The sequence below is a fragment of the Cicer arietinum genome, chromosome 6 (genome assembly GCF_000331145.2).
Source record: "Cicer arietinum cultivar CDC Frontier isolate Library 1 chromosome 6, Cicar.CDCFrontier_v2.0, whole genome shotgun sequence".
Taxonomy (NCBI): domain Eukaryota; kingdom Viridiplantae; phylum Streptophyta; class Magnoliopsida; order Fabales; family Fabaceae; genus Cicer; species Cicer arietinum.
This window is the reverse complement of record NC_021165.2, coordinates 19,894,016-19,916,044: the sequence shown is the minus strand read 5'-3', so window position 1 is coordinate 19,916,044 and position 22,029 is coordinate 19,894,016. Positions and strand designations below refer to the sequence as shown.

The window sequence follows — 22,029 nt, the reverse complement described above, 5'->3', positions numbered from 1 at the left end:
ATAAATTCCGTATATTCTAAATTTATTTGATACATTGTTAGATCATCTTATTTTAGTACATAATATGGTATTTAAAATATAACATAATTCAGCTCAGCGGTCCGATTTATAAGATATGTATTTTATATAAAATTATTTGAGATATATAACTATATTTAGTTTGACATCTGGTGTCAACATATTATCTTTCTTCTATTGTTTGTCTTTTTTTTTATAGATAGTCATTTGTTGTTTTGCTTCTTTTTCTTTTCTTACAATGTTATTCAATATTACATATTGTTGAGTACCTTAGGATAATTATAATATCTTTCTTGAAATTTCACATTCAATACCTTAATTCTCCCTTTTAAATAAAAGTTATGGATCTACACAAAATTTCTTCAAAAATAAAATAACAAAAAATAGATATATCACTTTAAAAATAAAAAAAAGATAGTGTTTGTATGACAACAGATTGACTGACAAGAGCTAACCATAACCCGCATTAAATTGTCATATAGATTAATAAATAAATTAAGAAGATGAAGGAAAATTCTAATTTCTTGAAAGAGGGAAGCCAATCCCATGTCTTTGGGTAGGAAATGCGAGAAATAGAACACTACACAAAATTCCAATCCCAATAGGCACTACTGCCAAAAGCTCTTTGGCCTCCTCAGAAGGATTTGGAGCCAAACATGTGACTACACTTTGATCAAAAAGTGCAATAGCACCAAAAACCAATATAGAACCACATGCATGAAACAAATCAAGGAACCTTAGCTTATATTTATTTGCTTCTTCACCTTGAAGCTTAATTGATCCATCCATAACCCAAATACCATTCAACGTTGCCACACCATATCTGACTTTTCCCCTTTCATCCCTTATGCTATCGGTGAACGATAGAAGAAAACATGAGATGCTACAAAATGTTAATAAACCTATAGTCATGATTTTGCTTGTTATCGTGTGACATTGGCCTTTGTGTGTCAAAGCTGGTGATAGTGTTTGGAATATTAGAACGGTTCCCGTTGGAAGAAGGTTGGCTAAATAGGCTGTTCCTTTGAATGTTTTTCTTATTGTCTTTTGTGTTGTTGTTTTCGGAATTTTTTGGGGTGAGTTTTCCAAAAGGGGTTGTTGAGTATCCACATGAATATCCATGACCAAAAAAATTAATTTCTTTTTTTAATTTCTTAATTAAAAAATCTGTTTTCAGATTCTTGAAACTAATTGATGATTTGGCCTTAAGAACATGCATGTATAAATTCATAGATATATAAAAAAGAAAGTGGAAACAATATATATGTGACAAATAGCAAAGGTAAGTTGAGTTCAAATTGTTTGTTTTTTGTTAAGGTTTTCCTAATTTGGTTCTTTACATATATTATCTTTATCGTTTTACGTTTGTTACCTCACCCAATTTATTTAGTTAAAACATATTAGTAACTTCTATAAAACTAATTGTTGTTATTTATGACAAGAAATGGGTTACGAGTAAAACAATAAATAAAAGAGGGAAAAGATGGTTACATTGTAAGAAGATATATTGTTTGTTATTTTTATGTTTTTTTTTTACGGTTATTTGTTTTTATTAGATTTATAACATGCATATTTAGGGTGTATCCGGGTTGGGTTAGGCTGGTACGGACAAAATGCGATATCTGACTCAATCGATTATCGTTGAGTTGGATTAAGTCTTAAACCCGTAGTTTTGTCATTTAACAACAAAGTCGATCCGATCAAGAATGAGTTGAGTTGGGTTGGGTTGACAAGTTATACATAAATAATAACATATTTTTATTTTACAGAAAAATTTATTAAATGAAAATATATTTAATACTTAAATGTATCAAAAACTATAAAATTTCGATCACATCATTTGATTCATTAAAAAAGCCAACAAACTCTCACAAAAAAAAAAATCCAACGATCTTTAAAGACATAAATAAATTCAACCATTGTAAATCATTAAAATATGAAAATTCATCAATTCTAAGCAATGTCAACTTCAAGTCCAAACACTTAACAAGTTTCTCAATTTATGGAAGGGAACAATTGAAAATATGCAAAAATAAATATCAATAATAAAAGTAAGGAGATAAAGAAGAAGAAATAATAAATAAGTAAAATATACATGAAACAACTAACACTGCTGAGAGAATTAATTTGATACCCGACCCAATCAATTATCTTTGAGTTAAGTTAAGTTTTATTTTGGTTACCTCGTTTTTTTGAGTTGGCAACCATGATGAGAGACCTAAATCTTGTGCTTATGGAGCAAATTGATTAGGAGCTTCTTGTATTTATTTCATTTGTCTCAAATATAATATAGTTAAAAAAATTCAAAGGTAAATGAAAAAGTAAGAGCAAACAATTAGCAAGCGCTGCTATTTGGTCCACCACATTACTTTCATCATTACACATAACTCATCAACCATTTTTGTTTACTAAGCTACTATAATTTTTTTAATAGTAGTTCTTCATTTGTTTATTTTTAGACTACTTACTATTGTCAAATACAATACTATAAAAAGTATTTAATAGATTTAAATGTAAAAAAAATTAAACTAAATTAAGTATAACATTTTGCATAAGTATCATTTTTGCTCATAAATAGTATTTAACTCAAAATTTTGTATTTAACAAATGTAAAAAATTTAAACGAAATTCATCATAAGCATAAGTTTTCAGTTTATACATTCATTATGCAAAACTATAACAAAATGTAACATTTAAATAAATATCAGTTATGAGCACATGTGGAACAAAAAAAGAAGGTGGATAGCAGCGCGACTTCAGGAAACCTTATTGGACTGTCAAAAAAGAAGGTGGCGCAAATATGAAACAAAAGAAGAAGAAGGTGGATGGCGTGCTTAAAATCTAAAGAGTAAGGAAACCTTATTGGACTGTCAAATAAAATTTTAAAAAAAAATTATAACTAGTTATCGAGTCAATGGGTTCAAATTATTGAACTCATTATCCGAAGTGAATTTCAACGGTTGAGTTAAATCAGATTGGCAGGTCGACCCATGCCCATATACACCCTATGGATACTTGTTTAATTTATAGTATCATTTTGTGGATGTTATGTGAGGAAAGAATAAGAAAGACTTGATTTTTTTAGAGGGGCAAATTGAGCAAATGAGTTGGTACCGAACACACAAACAAACCAACATAGGGACACTACTTCCAATCTTAACTAAATTAATTAATTAATTTATATAAAACCTGTCTTGCCCATATTAGACAAATCAAATCGTATCTAATGAACTAGATAAAGTAAAAATTCCAGTGACAAATTAAGTTGAAACTTATTATAAAACATTTAATTTCTAGTATATGTTATAATCTCTTAACACACAATCACGTTTGCTTTTGCCATATGGCTACATATAGTATGCTTACAACCATTGACAACATTGAGTATTAAGACTGTCTAAGTCACCAAAAGACTTGATCAAGAAATTTAGATAAAATGCATTTCTTGGTATGCATGAGAAGTCTACGTGAAGGAATGGAATTTTATTGTTGGCTAAAAATGTTCACTTCAATTTTCTTCTTATACAATATAATTTTCTAATATATATAAATATTTCTTTATCTACACTCCAATGTGACATTGGACCTAAAATCTTACTCTTGGTGCTTATACATTAGATTGCCCCATTCCCACTCAACTTTCTATATTCATATTTAAATTATTTTTCCCCCAATTTTAAGCCTGATTTATATAAGAATTTTCATTATATAGAGCTACCTTTAGTGTAAGAGTAAATTGAACAAAAACACACATCTTGTAACAAAGGAGAATAAAAACCCTGCATTTATTCTTCTACAAGTTTTTCATACTATAGCATACAAAGTAGAACTAAACTTGAGATCAAAGCAATCACAATTTTTTATTCTCATATTCCTGTATACAACCAACCCAATTCTGATTGTTAATTAATAGTAGCATTCTCTATTTAGATTTTTAGGTACCTCTCTTCTCTTTTTCTTGTTAAGTGCAATATATACTCATGCACCAAAAAAGTGAGGAAGAGAATTTAATTCCTTCCCACACATCAACAAGTAGTTGCATGAGGGGGCATTAATCTTTATTGAAGAGACAAGTTTTCCTTTTCTTAATTAATTATTGTAACTACTTTAAAAATTCGTCTCTTAACTCAACCGTTCTCTCTGTCTCTTTTAGTTTGTTTTCCATTTTTTGTTTTGTATAGCAAAAGAAGAGGAAACATAGAAAAGAAGAGATATATATATCTATAAATGGAATGAGTGAAGAAATGACTCTATGCAGTGACATTCAAAACAATGATCATAGTGTAACACTGGAGGGACGAACGGATAGCTTAATTAGAACATGTCTCACATGTGGTCATCATATCAAATGCCAAGATCAGGTTCTTAATTCAAAATCTTTTGTAGAATTTTGTCAATAAATATTGATCATTACTACTCTTTTTCTTTCTCCTTCTTTATTCAATAAGTCAAGTCAAATTTAATGACATATTTGTGGTACGAATGAATTATAACTAATTAGGGTGGTGGAATTAATGACTTACCTGGATTGCCTGCTGGAGTGAAGTTTGATCCAACAGATCAAGAGATACTTGAACATTTGGAAGCGAAGGTGCGGTCTGATATTCATAAGCTTCATCCTCTAATTGATGAGTTCATACCTACTCTTGAAGGAGAGAATGGAATTTGCTATACTCATCCAGAAAAATTGCCAGGTACATTTATTTTATGTGTCTTAATTTATGACTCCAATAACTCCAACTAGTTTACATTTAATTTTCACTTGTTTTTAACTATTTAGATGTTTTCATATAGATCCTTAAATTAAAAATATTTATAATCAACTCTTGCATTCGGTTACATTATTGTTAGTAAAACTTATATATAAGTTTAGGACCTTACAAGAGCTAATAAGTTGTTACAATATTTTAAAAGTATGAAAATGGCATTAAAAATCTGTGCAGGAGTTAGCAAAGATGGTCTGATCCGTCATTTCTTTCACCGACCTTCGAAAGCATACACAACAGGAACAAGAAAAAGAAGAAAAGTACATTCAGATGAAGATGGTAGCGAAACACGTTGGCACAAAACAGGTAAAACAAGACCAGTCTACAACAATTCCAAGTTAAAAGGCTACAAAAAGATCCTCGTACTTTACACTAACTATGGAAAACTAAGAAAGCCAGAGAAAACAAATTGGGTGATGCATCAATACCATCTTGGTAGTAATGAAGAAGAGAAAGAAGGAGAGTTAGTTGTTTCCAAAGTTTTCTATCAAACACAACCAAGACAATGTGGTGGTGGTTCATTGATTAAAGACTCTGTTTCTGAAAAAACTATCAAGGGTCAAAATGGGAATCAAGTGGTAATTAATGGTAAAAATAGTACTAATGGATTTCTTGACTACTATCGTTCAAATTTCATTTCTTTTGATCAAGGAAATCAACATAGAGATACTAATGCTCAAGTGATTAATCATTTTCCTGTTCTTGAAGGTGCTCCTAATTTCAATATTCCTTGATTCAAGTGGTGGACAGGCTAGAAAATTAAATTGAAGGAGACGAACAAAATACTATATATTAATATTGAGGCATTACATTATATTATTATATATAATGCACACATAATTAAATTAAGTTAATAAACTATACTATATATATACTTTAGTTATGGGCTAAGAATAAGGAGAGAAATTGCTTCATTTGAAAACTATACTCTGATAAGATGTTTTTGTCAAGAGAGAATTTGGTGAAATATGAAGAGAAACAATTTTTATATGTAACACTATTCTTTTCTAAATTATTTGTTTAATTAGTTTCAATATTGTTTTATAGAGTAGTGTCAAAGGCATCGGATTAGTGTATTTGCTTGGTAAAGACAAACCTATCAAATAGTTAACATGGTTTTTTACCTTGAGAGTCTTGAATTACTTGTTGAAATCCACCTATTTGAATGCTTTTTTAATTTAATTTCAAAGAGTATAACTCTAAAATTAGCACACACTACATGCAGAAAGAAAAACCAAAGTATTGTAGGTTGAACCGATACTCCAACATATCAAAAGTTTTATCATAAACCTAGATGTTGCCTAACCTCATAATTGGATTTTCTAAAGCCCCATCCATTGCGTATATATGAACTTGGTGTAGATTATTTTACTTGAATTGATAATTTAATTACAATTAAAAACGTTTTAGTCTTTACATTTTAAAATGTAATTTTTTGTCTTAAACTTTTAAAATCTGTCATTTTTTATTCAGTATTATTTGAAATATGTTGTTTATAGTCCTCTTAACAAATATCAAGGGGAGTATACTGAACATGAATTTTGAATTAAAACTGGTATATTTCTGAAAATTTGAGAATAAAAACGCATCACTTTTAGATTTGAAGAATTAAAAAGAATTAGTGAGACTAAAACAAACAAAAAAAAACAATATATTTTTCAGAATTAAAAGCTAAGGAGTATGAAGTGATTTGTGTGTGTGAGTTGTGATATTCACAAAAAACTGGAATTCTCCGCCCATGAAGTTTTTTATTATATTTTTAGAAATCTTAGACACAACACCGTATTTCCAATTTTTTTATATGGATCCTTTTTTTTATTGGCATGTTGTTTCATTTCTTTTTGTTGAATTTGTCTGTTTTTATTATATGTTTTTTTGCTTTTTTTCTTCATATATATCTATAAATATATAGATATTCGTTAATACTCTAAAAGTACCATTAAATATAAGATTTGTCTCATGTGAGTAATTTATTTTAGATGAGTAATATTGATCATTGATAATTTAAATGATATTATATGTGCATGCTTACGACCAATCATGAGAAATGATAATATTAATTATTAATTCACTTACTTTATGAACTTCTCACTTTAAATTAGTCAAATTTTAAATATATAACTTATATGTTTTAATATTTAGTTCTTAAAATTTAAAGTATAGCAACGCGTTTGTAGTCCAACGGTTAGGATAATTGCCTTCCAAGCAATAGACCCGGGTTCGACTCCCGGCAAACGCATTTTTTACGCGGAGTCAAACTTCAGTATCATGTAAATCAACACATTATAAAAAAACAATTATTTTTTATAAAAAATAAAATTACTATAAAAAACAACTATTATTCTTTTTCTCCGACAGATTTAGGATATTTGTGGTGTGGGTATCAAGGGTATTTTAATGTGTTTTTAAAGAAGATGATCAAATTATATCAATATTATATTATTTAATATAATTTATTATTATATTAAATTTTTATATTATATAGATTATTTATATAAAATTTTGCATTAATTTTAAATCATTTGATTAATGATTGAGACTCATAAAACTTAACTACATTTAGTAAAAATATATTAAATATTAATTTTGATATATTTTAATATCATATAAAATAATTTTAAATTTTTTGTAAATTTTCACATAAATATTCTATATGATATAAATTTTCAATCTAACATTGAATTTTGTAAATTTTGTATCGATTAAAACATAATTGAACAGTATAATATTATTATATTAGTGTAATTTAATCACTCATCTTTTTAAAATATGCATTTTCTAAAATAAAATAAAATAAAATTATAATTACGTATAATTTTTTTATGTCTTGACACAACAAACAACAATTTTAATATGTCAAGATATTAATATATGGCACTCTCCCTTTTATAGAAAAATTACAAACTATTTAAATAATAAACTCATTTTTAAAACTATTTTAAATAATAATCTTACTAAACACAGAGAAAAGGCCGATCAAATACTTTTTGAAACCTAAAACGAACTCTAAGAAAACACCTTGATAAATAAAAATAAAAATAAAAAAAGGTATTTTTAATTTTAATAATATTTTTACTTTTTGAAATATAAAATATTGTAATTAAATATCAAATGGCGTATTTTTAGACTTTTTATCTGTTTGTTGTACATATATTTTATACCTACGTATACTTAAAACAATAATATGAGATTTATGCACACTAAATAAATAAATAAAAGTATATAGGTTAAAACCAATACCCAACACACCAAAAGTTTTATCTAAATCTAAATGTTGGAAAATTAGATTTTGTACTTTCACAATTGAACTTATACTCTTCTATTTAAAAATTTAAACCTTTAATTTACTAAAATATTTTTAAATATACAGTAAAAACTAAAACTAATTTGGAAAAATGTAATTCTTTTTTAAAGTTTTTTATCGAAAATTTTAGGAACTAAATTTTCGGTAGTTATTTTTCAATATCAAAATTTTAAAAAATGAAATTATTGGGAGTTAGTCTTATCCGGAACAAAATTTTCACTACAACATTTTTTTTACATTTTTTTATTTTTTTTCCAATGAGGACTAGAGAAACGAAAATACAGTTAAACGTCCTCGAATTCAACCTTCTACACAATCTAATAGAAGAGTCGTAGTTAAAAAAAGAAGAAAGAGGAACTTATTATTTGTGAAGTCGATACATTAAAACTAATAAGACATCCATTTTTTTCTCTCTTTTCGATCTCTATAGCAGAGCGAGTAACGATAACAATCATTCGATTTTATTGGTCAATCTTGCCCATAATATGACAACTTCTTGTGACTCAAAAATTTGATCAGTTGTGAATGTTAAGTCAAATCTATATATAATGGTGTTTTTTCTATCCCTATTTAAAAAAAAGTTTTAAAAAAATTGTTCCGTACAAAATTTGAAATTTCTGATAGAATAAAATTAACTAGTAGAAATTTCAAAGTGAACTTGGTGTGGATTACTTAATTTGAATTGATAATTATCATCGCGTATTGAAAATAAAAACATAAATTAAAAATTAAAATTTAATTAAAATTAAATATGTTTTATCTCTACATTTTAAAATGTAATTTTTTATCTCAAACTTTTGAAATATATAATTTTTTATTCAGTGTTATTTGAAATATGTCGTTTGTAGTCCTAGTCCTGTTAGCAAATATCAAAGGGTACTAAACATAAATTTTGGATTAAAACTGGTATATTATGAAAGTTTGAGAATAAAAATGCATCACTTTTAACTTTACAGACTAAAAATGAATTAGTGAGACTGAAAGTAAAATAACAATATATTTTTCAGGATTAATATGAAGTTATTTTGTGTGTGTAAACCTGTGAATTGTGATATTCACATAAAACTGAAATTCTCCGCATAAGAAGTTTTTCATTATATTTTTTAGAAATCTTAGGCACAACAACTTAACTTCTAATTATATGTCTTGATGTTTTTTCATCAAATGATTAGCCTTGTTAATCTTTCAAAATCACTATAAACATAAAAATATTTGATTTATGTGAGTAATTCATTTTAAATAAATAATATTGATATTTAAACGAATGACTGATATTATATGCGCAGACCAATTACTAATAATAATAATATAAATCATTAATTCATTTACTTTATTTACTGTCTATCTCATAAATATATGACTTTCACGTTTATATATTAAATACACTTAATATTTTAAAACAAAACCTTGCGTTTGTAGTCCAACGGTTAGGATAATTGCCTTCCAAGCAATAGACCCGGGTTCGACTCCCGGCAAACGCATAAATCAACATTTTATTTATATGTTATTTTTGATATATTTTAATAATATATAAAATAATGTTATTTTTGTAAATTTTTTATCTGTTTGTTGTACATAATATTTTATACCTACGTATACTTAAAACAATAATATGAAATTTATCCACACTTAATAAATAAAAAATAAAGTATATAGGTTGAAACCAATACCCAACACAACAAAAGTTTTATCTAAATTTAAATGTTGGAAAAACAAATTTTGTATTTCCACAATTGAACTTATATTCTTCTATTTAAAAATTTAAACCTCTAGCTTACTAAAATATCTTTAAATATACTGGAAAAATTAAAATTAATTTGGAAAAAAGTAATTTTTTTCTTTAAAGTTTTTTATCGAAAATTTCAGGAACCAACTTTCTGGTAGTTATTTTTCAATATCAAAAATTTTAAAAATGAAATTATCGGGAGTTTGATATATTTTAATAATATATAAAATAATGTTAAATTTTTTATAAAAATTTTCCTTTTTAAAAATATGCATTTTCTAAAATAAAATAAACTTATAATTATGTATAGTTCTTTTATCTCTTCACACAACACAACAATTTTAACATTTCAAAATATTAATATGCGATACTCTCCCTTTTATAGAAAAATTACAAACTACTTAAATAATATATAAAATAATGTTATTTTTGTAAATTTTTTATTTGTTTGTTGTACATAATATTTTATACCTACGTATACTTAAAACAATAATATGAAATTTATGCACACTTAATAAATAAAAAATAAAGTATATAGGTTGGAACCAATACCCAACACAACAAAAGTTTTATCTAAATTTAAATGTTGGAAAAACAAATTTTGTATTTCCACAATTGAACTTATATTCTTTTATTTAAAAATTTAAACCTTTAGCTTACTAAAATATCTTTAAATATACTGGAAAAATTAAAATTAATTTGGAAAAAAGTAATTTTTTTCTTTAAAGTTTTTTATCGAAAATTTCAGGAACCAACTTTCTGGTAGTTATTTTTCAATATCAAAAATTTTAAAAATGAAATTATCGGGAGTTTGTCTCATCCGAAACAAAATTTCCACTACAACATTTACATTTTTTCATTCAATTTTTTTTTTTCCAGTGAGAACTAGAGAAGCGAAAATACGGTGAAACGTCGTCGAATTCAACCTCCTATACAATCTAATAGAAGAGCAGTCATTGAAAAAAGAAGAAAGAGTCACTCATTGTTTGTGAAATCGATACATTAAAACTAATAAGACATTCCTTCTTCTTTCCTCTCTTTTTGATCTCTATATCAGAGCGATTAATGATAACAATTACTCGATTTTGTCGGTCAATCTTGTCTATGATATGACAACTTATTGTGACTCAAAAATTTTAGTTATAAATGTTTCAGTCAAATCTATATATAATGTTGTTTTTCCCATTCTTATTTAAAAAAAAATGTTACGTACAAAATTTGAAATTTCTGATATAATAAAATTAACTAGTAGAAATTTCAAAGCACAAATACTAGAAATTTTATTAGTAAAATTTCAGGTATATAATTTGAAAATTTTATTCCTTACAATTTTTCGGTAGTGTTAATTTGTGTACCATATATTTGGAAGAAACAATTTCATAATCGAAAATTTTGGTGAGGAGTAACATTTTAGAATATTTTTTTTTTTACTTTTAATTGAATAAGAATAAAAGAAATAAATTTAGATTTTTTACATTTGGAGCGAGGATAAGTCTAGTTATGAAGGTAGAAAATACAAGTTTCTAAATGTTGCCTCACCTTACTAATTGGATTTTCTAATGCCCCGCCCATTGCGTATATATGAAGTTGGTGTGGATTACTTAATTTGAATTGATAATTATCACCGTGTATTGAAAATAAAAACATAAATTAAAAATAAAAATTTAATTAAAATTAAATATGTTTTATCTCTACATTTAAAATGTAATTTTTTATTCAGTGTTATTTGAAATATGTCGTTGGTAGGCCTCTTAGCAAATATCAAAGGCTACTAAACATAAAATTTGGATTAAAACTGGTATATTAAGAAAGTTTGAGAATAAAAACGCATCACATTTAAATTTTTAGACTAAAAACGAATTAGTGAGTCTAAAAGCAAGATAACAATATGTTTTTCAGGATTAAAAACTAAAGAATATGAAGTCATTTGTGTGTGTAAAACTGTGAATTGTGATATTCACACAAAACCAAAATTCTCCACATATGAAGTTTTTCATTATACCTTTTTAGAAATCTCAAGCACAGCAGCTTATTTCCAATTTTTGATGTGGATACTTCTTTTGATTGGCATGTTATTTCATTTTTTTTTTGTTCAATTTGTCACTTCTAATTATATGTCTTATTGTTTTTTCATTAAACGGTTATTAATCCTTCAAAATCACTTATAAACATAAAAATATTTGGTTTATGCGAGTAATTCACTTTAAATGAATAATATTGATATTTAATGAATGAGTGATATTATATGTGCATGGATATGACCAATTACTAACAATAATAATATAAATCATTAATTCACTTACTTTATTTACTATTTATCTCATAAATATATGACTTTCACATTTAAATATTAAAACTGCTTAATATTTTAAAGCATAACCTTGCGTTTGTAGTCCAACGGTTAGGATAATTGCCTTCCAAGCAATAGACCCGGGTTCGACTCCCGGCAAACGCATAAAACTACATATTATTTAAATGTTATTTTTGATATATTTTAATAATATATAAAATAATGTTAAATTTTTTATAAAAATTTTCCTTTTTTAAAATATGCATTTTCTAAAATAAAATAAACTTATAATTATATATAGTTCTTTTATCTCTTCACACAACACAACAATTTTAACATGTCAAAATATTAATATGCGATACTCTCCCTTTTATAGAAAAATTACAAACTACTTAAATAATAAACCCATTTTTTAAAACTAATTTAAATAATAATCTCATTAAACACAGAGTCAAGACACGATCCAACATTTTCTGCAACATAAAGCAAACTCTAAGAAAACACTTTGATAAAAAAAAGTAAAGATATTTTCAATATTAACAATATTATTACTTTATGAGATATAAAATATTGTAATATTAAATGTCAAAATTGTGCATTTTGTTTTACACTTATAGGACTTTTTATTTGTTTGTTGTACATAATATTATAAACCTAAATCTACTTAAGAGCAATAATATTTTTTACTCTAGCAGTTTAACTTTATAGAGTTTATTTCTAGTTTTATTAACTTATTAATGGATTTAGATAGTCACACATATAAATACTTTTATATGGACATTATTGTTCTCCATCAACTAATGAATAGTTGAAATATTCATTTATTCTATCTACTAAATATCATGTTTTATACTCTTAAACGATTTTATAAGTAGATACCCTCCAAATTTTTTAGCATATTATTATATATAAAAAATATAATCACATTGTATGAAAAAATATCACCAAAGCACTTTTCTTTTCCCTTATATCACTAAACACTGGACTTATATTATTTGCATGAGGCCGACTCTTATTATTAACTTGTACATTTTATTTTTCAAATTTTTTTGAATATTGTGGATTCATGAGCTTTATATATTTTCAGCAAGTACTCCATAAATATGAAAGGTTGTAAAAAAGAAAAGGCAAAATATACCGCACTTTCCGCCGAGTGCATGAAAAGAAGAGGAATGGTTGAAAAAGGAAGAAAGAAAAACATAGGACAGTGAAAAATGTGTAGTGTGCCTCGATCTTCTTAGCCTTTGGTCCATTCTTGTGCATGCACAAAATCTTAGCCAATCTCATTGTACTACAACAAGTATATGCAATATTGCAGGGTGAATGAAAAGTGTACATAAATTAATTTATTTTAATCTATACTCTAAAAGCCTATTTATACTAGAATGATGCTTTTTTGTCACCGTTGAAATTCTCTTTTAATTTTAATTAAACCCAGTTTGACAAGACAACAGCCACAATAGTGATGAAAGTGTTCAATAATGGAGTTCCCAAACTTGTCCTTTGCTTTGCCCCCACTACTCCACAATCGATCCCTCCCTTTATAAAAAAAATGAAAAAAATAAAGCCACCATTTTTAAAAGGGATCAGCTTTCAGCATTCAAAAGAATATGCATGGATCTCTCTCTCTCTTTTAAGCCCTTCAATATTGTTTTTCTAACAACAAACTTTTCAGCCTCCATCAAGCACTCAATTCCCACCTTTTCCTCCTTGCAAAGTTTTCATATACTTAATAATAAAAATAATAATAATTATTATCTTCTTCCAACTTCAACTTCAGTTTCATCCTCCTTTTTTCTTTTATTTATTTTTAAGTAAATAGTGATTTTAGTATCCGAGTATATGTGAGGCGATGTTACTAAAATATTTGAATATATTTAAATTACAGATATATTTTTAATTATATATTTGTCAATAATTTTATAAATTAAATCGACTAAAAAAAATACATTCAATATCTAACTAATTAATTAAGAAAAGATATATTTAAAGACTAAAATAATTAAGAAGACATATTTAAATATGTTTTTTAAAATTTTGATATGCTAAAAGACCGAATAATGTGATATCGTTTCACATATTAATTTAAGAATCAAATTATTGACTACCCTTTTATTTTTAATTTACCATTTTCATTGAGAAAAACTAAAAAAAAAAAGATGATAATTCATAATTGATTGAATATTTACATGATAAAATCAAATCCATCCGTTGATTGAAGAAGGGTGGCAAATAGTTTGCACACCAACACCAAGAAAATCCCTAGTTTGCCCTCCACCATTTTCTTCACTCTGCACATGTCTACGTTTAGAAGGGTGCATTTGTGACAAATCACATCCAGAGTTACGATCTTCTCCACTAGCAAGACTAATAAGCAAAGAACTTGAACCATACATGCCACCACCAAATTTGTTACCATCAATATTAGTAGTAGTGTTACTACATTTCAAACCTAAACTTCCAAGGAATGATGGATCAGTTGAGGTTGTTGCTCCAATTTGAGCAGCTTTCTGTAACAAAGCTGTAGCTGACATGTTTGATGTTTGATTTTGATGTGGTTGCAATTGGTGTTGTGAGCTATACAAGGAAGCAGAACGAGGAACATCATCAATATTAATATTATTTCGTAGCGGAAGTGAAGTGGTAGTACTAGTAATTAGTTCTTCACTACAATTGGAGGGAAGTTTAGTTCCAAAAACCCAATTTAGGTGATAATTATTTGAGTTTGGTGGAGGATTTGTGTTTGAGCATTGGACAAGTGGATTTTCAATATTTCCACTATATAATATTCCTCTAGATGATGTGTTTGTGGATGAACCAAGTTGATGATGAATCTCATGCAAATTATTACCATTTGTGGTGGTTATCATTGTTTCATGAGGTTGAGATGATTGAGTACTCATCCAAAGGGATAGTCCTCTAGTTTGAATATTTGTTGTTTCATCAATTGGTTTGAAAATTGAAGAAAAATGGTTTGCCATGTTGTTGTTAGGGACTAGAGATGTTCCCATTATGTTATTGTAACTAATATTGTTGTTTATTTCTGATGCTGCACTTACTCTTGCTGTTTCTTCTGCCAATGCATCACAAAAGGCTCTATGAGTTATGAAGCTATCTCTCCTGCTCAACCAATAAATATTCACCATTACAAAATTAATTAGCACTTGATCAAGTTGTTTGCGATTAATGAACTTTAATTAAAGCTGAATCAATTGAATATGTAAGTTCAAACTTTGACTGAAACAATCATTTAATCAGATTTTTTTTGTTGTAACTCCCAACCAAACTTCATATTAGTTATACGAGAACAAAAAGTTAAAGAAAAAAAATCTATTATCATCTCAAGAAAAAAGTCCAAATAGAAGAAACTAGATAAAATTAGTTCGGCACGAGGACTACTTGTACCAAAAATTGCCTATAGATTTAGGTGATAATACTAAGAACTTACTTATAACCACAAACTAGTGTGATAATAAAACAAAATTAGTTAATAATCTCATTCCATTACATTAAATATATATGGTGAGTGAGGTTGACTAAGATAATTCCAATTCCATAGTCCAAAGCATGAATTTTTGTCGTTTAGGGCTAGGACTAGAAAAAAGGAATATAAAAACTTTGTGTGGCTTAATGAATTGGTTTGAACTAAGCCTCATTCTCCTTTTACTCTCAAAAGCCAAATAGACAATGAAAACATAATAAAATTACCACTTTTTGCAAAACAAAAACAACTTAATCCTATATCAAATATTGTAACAAAGTTGTGATAAAAAAAAAAAGTGAGATATTCATGAATATAGGTTAATTAGTTAGTACCTTGAAAAGATAGTTCCACAATCACATTTGTATTCTCTAGTACCACATGTTTTTGAGTGAGCTTTCCAGTCAGACTGAACAGCATAACGTTTTGAACACTTCTCACACTTCCACTTCTTTTCACCGTGCTTTCTACAAAAGTGCTTTTTTATCCCAGTTAAGTCACCAAGTGCCCTTGAAGGATCATGGTGAACACAAGTCTTCTCTGGACACACATAAACTCTCTTCTTTGCTTCTTTGTTTGTTCTTTGCTTAAGTTTCCATGGAAGGTTGTGTCCACGTCTATGGAGTTGAAGATTTTGATCTCTTTGAAAACCTTTTCCACATGTTTCACATAAGAATCTGTTTGTAGCCATCAGTGTCTTTGGTGATAAAGCTATCACTTCTGCTTCAGGATCTATCCAAATAATTAAAACATCAAAATAATAAATCAATATTCTTTCTTTTTTTGTCTTAATAAAAAAGTAAATTAGCTTTGAATATACCTAGCTATATATAATCAATCATATATATAAGAGAAGCTTAGAATTCAAATTCTGGTGAATGAAAAAATATTAACATAACAACTAATATACTAATATTTGTTTATAAAAAAAACAAGCGATGAAAGAACAAATTAACATGCCTGGATTTCCCGGGAGGTTTCTCTTTCTCTTCAAAGTTGGAGGATTATTAGATGTACCTTGTGAGTTTTGAGGGAAACCATTTGTGATTTCTATTTCATCCATCTTTTTTAGCATCTCAATAAGATGTTTGTTTGTTTTTGATTCACAAAGAGTTTACTAGTGTTTTGAATGAAGAGAAAAGCTTAGAGAGAATGGGAAGCTAGTGTTGTTAATTATATATATATATATGCTTTGAACCCTAAACAATAGGAAGTCATGAAATATGCAAGATGGGATCTCTCTCATATGCATGTTTTTCATTTAATTTAATTATCTACTTTTTAGGTGGAATAAAAAAATGGAAGATGCTGTGGGAGGCGGTGAAAAGTTAAAGGAGAGAGAGAGATGAATAAAGGAGGAGAGGTGAAGCAAAGGTGTATGATGACACATATGATGAGGTTGGAAGAAAGTTAATCTCCATTTGGAATGATTATCCAATTATTTCTTCTTGCTTTCTCTTTTCTTATTTTTTTAATCATTTTCCATCCAATAACCTTTCTACATTTTTATTTTTAGTTTTATATATGTACTAATAGTAAGTACTCCACTATGTCTTTCAAATCTATATATTTTGTAGCCTATGTATATATATTTATAAGTATTCTATTTTTTTTTAATTGTGTCTTCAATCTTCCATCTTCCTCCCTCCCAATTTTTTGTTTCATAAGTAGTCACCATTCAATAATTGTATACGATGATTGTCATAGTTTTATATTGTGATTGTAGTTGTTATCTTTAATTTGATATGGCTGATTAATGATCTCTATGCAATTAAAATTACATATGCAATTTCATTGCAAAGCTTACAAGCCTAAATAGTGCTAAATTGTAGTTTGACTAAGTACAGTTGTATGTAACTTAAAATGACAACCACATTGAGATTAAATCTCGATTGTATATAATACTTTTGTAGTTTTTTTATTTTTTATTTTTATTTTTGGTCATTGGTATATTTTTTAAAATCTCTACAATTATACCACTTTTGCTTTTGGTTCATGTAAATATCATTTAAATCATTATATAAATGAATTAAAATCAAATATTCTATGTATTATAAATATTAATTCCATAAAAATATATTTTGTAGGGATGAAAAACAAAACACCAAAAATAAAAAAGCAAAAAAATGTATATTTATAAAGATTAAAAAAAATTACCTAGGCTAAAAATAAAAAATAATATACTTACAAAGACAATACATATTTTTAAATATTTATAGTAATAGAGTTACCGCAAACCTCAACAATCATGCTTAATTTGGATTGAGGACCACAATTTAAAACACAATGAATAGCAAGATGGCTGGTGCAAACTGTATCCAGTTGATAGTAAATAGTAGTAATTGTGTACCTTGGAGTCGTCGTATTGTACAGAGTATAGTATGGTACATAATCATATATGCTTGTATAAAAATGGTTGATGAAATTAAGAGAGCATTATTTGTGCAGAATATATATGGGACATGGTGAAGGACCCTCATAGCTATAAGCATTTGAATCAGAGCAAGTGCTGTTTTCGTACTAAAGAGAAAATCATTATGTCTCATGTGTGAGTGTGACTGGAAAGAGAAGCCAACCCAATCACAAGCACCATCTTTAATGTTCATGTTCCACAAAAGGCAAATATTTTTGTACATCTTTTTGAACCTTAGTCAAAGTGTAAGTGCATATGTCATTTCTCAAATAAGATTTTTACCAATTAAAATGCTAGTACTATTGTTGAGTCAAAAAAAAAAAAATTTAAATGCCATTGTTTGTGGTCTAATAATGAAATGAAAGAGAGATGTCAGAATAAATGAGAAGTTCTACCATATTATAAAAAATAATTTGCATCGGTATATTATGAATATTTTAGTTATTTTTTCTAATTTGTTTATGTATATATTACTATAGCATCTATTAAAATTAATTAAATTAAAATTTTAATTATATTTATCTATTTAATTTTGATTTTAATAATTAAATAAATTGTTTCTATAATTAAAATTTTAATTTTAACTAAAATCATAACAAATAGCATAATTTCATAATAGACCTACAAAATAAAAATAAATTTTTTGAAGATATCAAATTAAAATATAATCAAAATACTTATTTATAAATGACATATCATTTAACTATTAAAGATTTATTTTTTAATAATACAAAAATATGTTAGTTTTCAAATCTATATGTTCATGTCAACATTGCCATTAGAAACATATCGGAGGGCTACTTGTTAAAATGTTTTTGAAATTTTATGAAAAAATAATAATAATAACTATGCACGTGTGTCCATATGCACTTTCATCAAACTGTCAATGATGGTAAAATTCAAAGGAAACGACAAAATAACACATAAAAGGGAATAATCGTCCAGATCACAACATGACCATGTCTCACAATAATATTGACTAGTGTTTTAAGCAATTTTTATATACTATATGCATCAATATAATTTACAGTTAGTTGTTCCTTGTTTTTATTAATTAATTAATTAATTTTTTTGTTGTGTTTCTATCAATCAATTGTATTTTATCATTTATAAATATTATTACTATCTTCACATTGTTGTGGTGATGTAACCAACTAGGAGTAGCTAGTGAAATATACCTTTAAAAGTTAAGTTGTTGTGATGTAACCTAAAATCCAATCTTCCTTGCATTTTATTCTCACTTTTGTTGAGTTTTATTATAGTATTTCTTAACATAATATCAGAGTCACTGTATAAACCTTAAAAATGTGATTTTAATTGTGTTGGAATGATCCTTATTATGGAGACAAATAACATACTATTTAACTTCACAATAAACATGAACAATAATAAACATGAATTATGTAGTTATTCTCAATCAAAGGGATGGAGAAGAAAATGTTTTCAAAGTGGTTAAAGCCTTTATTTGTAATAATTGATTACACTTTATACTCTTAATAATTAATTGACAAATTATTTTGTACCCTACCCTTGAAAAAAGATAAATATTGATACCCACATAGCAAAAATAAACTAAAATTAAATTTATTTAAAATTTAATTGAATTTTAAAAATAATGTATCATTAAATGATTGAATGTTGTGCAACATATCAAACAAAACATCAAAGCAGCATAGTATTCATCTAATTAATTGTTTTTTTTTTTATAAAAAAAAAGAAGAAAAACATTCATAAAAGACCTGAATGAACCAGGTATACAACAAATTTGGAATCGATTTGAAAATAATTAACCCATTGTAAATTTAATTTCCGAGCCATTTGGGGTACCACCCTTTTAGCATGTAGATATCTAGCGAACCGTATAAATTACCTCTCCTTATCAATTTTTAGATGCGATAGATATTTTACTTTACTTTTCCTCAGTATCTTTAACGTACAGATTCTTTTACTTTATAAAAGATTTAACTTAGTTGGAAATGTCATTTAAAAAATTCTTAGTTTCTTTTTTCTAAATAACAAATATTAACTGTTTTACATCAACTTTCTTAGATATTTTTGCTTAACTTTCTTTCCGAATGTAAGGTTTTATTAATATAGCGAGTCAAACTCATAATCTATTTATCCTTTTTAAGTCCTATATGTCATTCTCTCAAATCACCATAATTATCACTAAGAAACAGCTAAAACATTTGATTTATATGATTTATTTTGTCTGTATAAATTTTTGTAATACGGTTAGTCAATTAAATTACAACCGTTAGATTATTATATATATTTGATTTTTTTCATAAATAATTATTGACAAAGAAAAATGATAAATGAAATATTAATATATTGTTATGCATTATATCTAAAATTTTATGGTAAATTGCTCTAATGATATTAGTGTGATCGAAGCACCATGTGAAATTTAATATATATCTTTGTACCACTGGATCAAACTGTTAAAATTTTATTATTTTATAATAATAATAATATTATTATTATTATTAACATATCTGAAGGAGAGAAAGACCGGCGTGGGGAGTTGCTTATTTTCAACGCTTCGTGTTTTTTTTTTTTTTCTTCCATAATATGATTAAATTTTATTTTAATAAACTATTGGTACGAAAAAGACTATCATATTATTTAGATATATATTTAATTTAATAAATTATTTTAAATATGAAAAATACTACCATATGTCATAATGTATATGTTAACATCACTTGATTAATTTAATATTTCATGTGCTATCAAATGTATTAAAATAATTAATGCAGTTGGAATACATTATTGAGTGAATATAATATAAAATTTTTTTACATTTAATTTTTTTTTAAAAAAGTAAAACTCTAGATATATTTACTGTACATTCACATGGCAGTGAAATATTGGAAATACCATAAGTAAATTTATTAAGAAGTGTTTGAGCTAATAGGAAGGAAGATTAGTTATATTAAAAGGGGAAATTTGAAGACAGCCAGCTGACAAAGGCAGTGAATTTTTGGAAGTTTGAGCAATCGTCTCCTTGTGGGCTGACTTTTCCTGCAAAAAATTTCCCATCCTTAATCATAATCTAATGATTCTTTCCTTTCTAACTTTGTTTAATATAAATCTTTGGAGTTTAGTTGTTGAACTTTGGTGGCATTAGAATATTCTCTCCCCCTTCAATACTCTCTCTCTCTCTCCTCCCAAATGCTTCAACTTTCAAGGCCTTGTGAGATTCCTATTCAAACTCCATAGGGTCCCCCTTAGACAATTATCTCTCTCTCAAGCTTACATTATGGTTAGAAATAGTAGCCAATTGAAAACATATAGTTTAGGGAAAAGTAAATTGTTGTCACCAAGGGTATGTTCGTTTCTATCTTTGTCTTGTTTCAAATAATGTAAGGGAAACCATATTGTTATTTTAGAATTGATTAATTGTAAATTCTATAAGTGAACTGAGGAAATATATCATTTCTAAAATGAAGGCATGTAAGTGATTGTATTGTATTGTAGCTAACCAATATTAAATAGATTTATAAAATTCGATAATATTTGATCAGATTTTATTTATTTATGACTTAATTTGGTATTATAGTAACTTTTTTTTTTTTTTTATAATCAAATGACGAAGACAAAAAAAATTGATTTCTCAGTGGCATTTGTCCTGATTTTCTCCTATCCAACTACATGATTTATGTATAATTTCATTTCATTTTGATGATGCAAATTGATTTCTTGGCGGCTCCAATACTAAATCATACCCAATTTATATGCTCATAACAATTCATCTAAATTAAAAGCATGTTGAGGTTAAGCTCAAATTACTAAAAAGGGGCAGTGTTGTAAAGTTCAAAAATTCAATAAGGTATTAGCTTGATTAAATTGGAACAGTTGTCCCATACAAAACAGTATTAGATCTAGGATTCCATTACAAGAACTCACATGCTTCTTATTATCAAAAGCTGGAGAATATCTACCTTTTTACATTACTTAACTAATAATTCTTTTATTTAAAATATTGTTTCTTTTTCTTTATTTTTTATTTTTAGGTTATTTTCTAT

The 22,029-nt window shown here is 26.6% G+C and overlaps 3 protein-coding genes and 3 non-coding genes across 7 annotated transcripts; 4 read left to right on the top strand and 2 right to left on the bottom strand.

Moving 5' to 3' along the window:
* Nucleotides 1-534: 534 nt before the first annotated feature.
* On the bottom strand, nt 535-1,140 carry LOC101497875 (protein DMP7-like). Its single transcript, XM_004505571.1, has one exon. The coding sequence runs from the start codon at nt 1,138-1,140 to the stop codon at nt 535-537; it is 606 nt and encodes a 201-aa protein (XP_004505628.1).
* Nucleotides 1,141-3,724: 2,584 nt separating this feature from the next.
* Nucleotides 3,725-5,818, top strand: NAC53 (NAC domain-containing protein). 2 transcript variants are annotated; one of them, XM_073369809.1, is made up of 4 exons: nt 3,725-4,379; nt 4,520-4,712; nt 4,962-5,372; nt 5,493-5,818. In XM_073369809.1, the coding sequence occupies exons 1-4, from the start codon at nt 4,251-4,253 to the stop codon at nt 5,516-5,518; spliced, it is 759 nt and encodes a 252-aa protein (XP_073225910.1). In that variant the 5' UTR covers nt 3,725-4,250; the 3' UTR covers nt 5,519-5,818. The 2 variants fall into 2 exon arrangements, with proteins under 2 accessions (XP_073225910.1, XP_004505536.1); XM_004505479.4 differs by having other exon boundaries at nt 3,727-4,379; nt 4,962-5,818.
* A 1,133-nt stretch (nt 5,819-6,951) lies between these two features.
* On the top strand, nt 6,952-7,023 carry TRNAG-UCC (transfer RNA glycine (anticodon UCC)). Its single transcript has one exon. It is a non-coding gene; the product is annotated as a tRNA-Gly (tRNA).
* A 2,474-nt stretch (nt 7,024-9,497) lies between these two features.
* TRNAG-UCC (transfer RNA glycine (anticodon UCC)) lies at nt 9,498-9,569 on the top strand. The gene has a single exon. It is a non-coding gene; the product is annotated as a tRNA-Gly (tRNA).
* Nucleotides 9,570-12,197: 2,628 nt separating this feature from the next.
* Nucleotides 12,198-12,269, top strand: TRNAG-UCC (transfer RNA glycine (anticodon UCC)). Its single transcript has one exon. It is a non-coding gene; the product is annotated as a tRNA-Gly (tRNA).
* A 1,919-nt stretch (nt 12,270-14,188) lies between these two features.
* LOC101496559 (zinc finger protein MAGPIE-like) lies at nt 14,189-16,959 on the bottom strand. Its single transcript, XM_012717205.3, has 3 exons — nt 16,546-16,959; nt 15,921-16,317; nt 14,189-15,224 (listed from the first exon to the last, which is right to left on the bottom strand). Exons 1-3 carry the CDS (start codon nt 16,658-16,660, stop codon nt 14,303-14,305), a joined length of 1,434 nt encoding a protein of 477 aa, XP_012572659.1. The 5' UTR covers nt 16,661-16,959; the 3' UTR covers nt 14,189-14,302.
* Nucleotides 16,960-22,029: the final 5,070 nt, after the last annotated feature.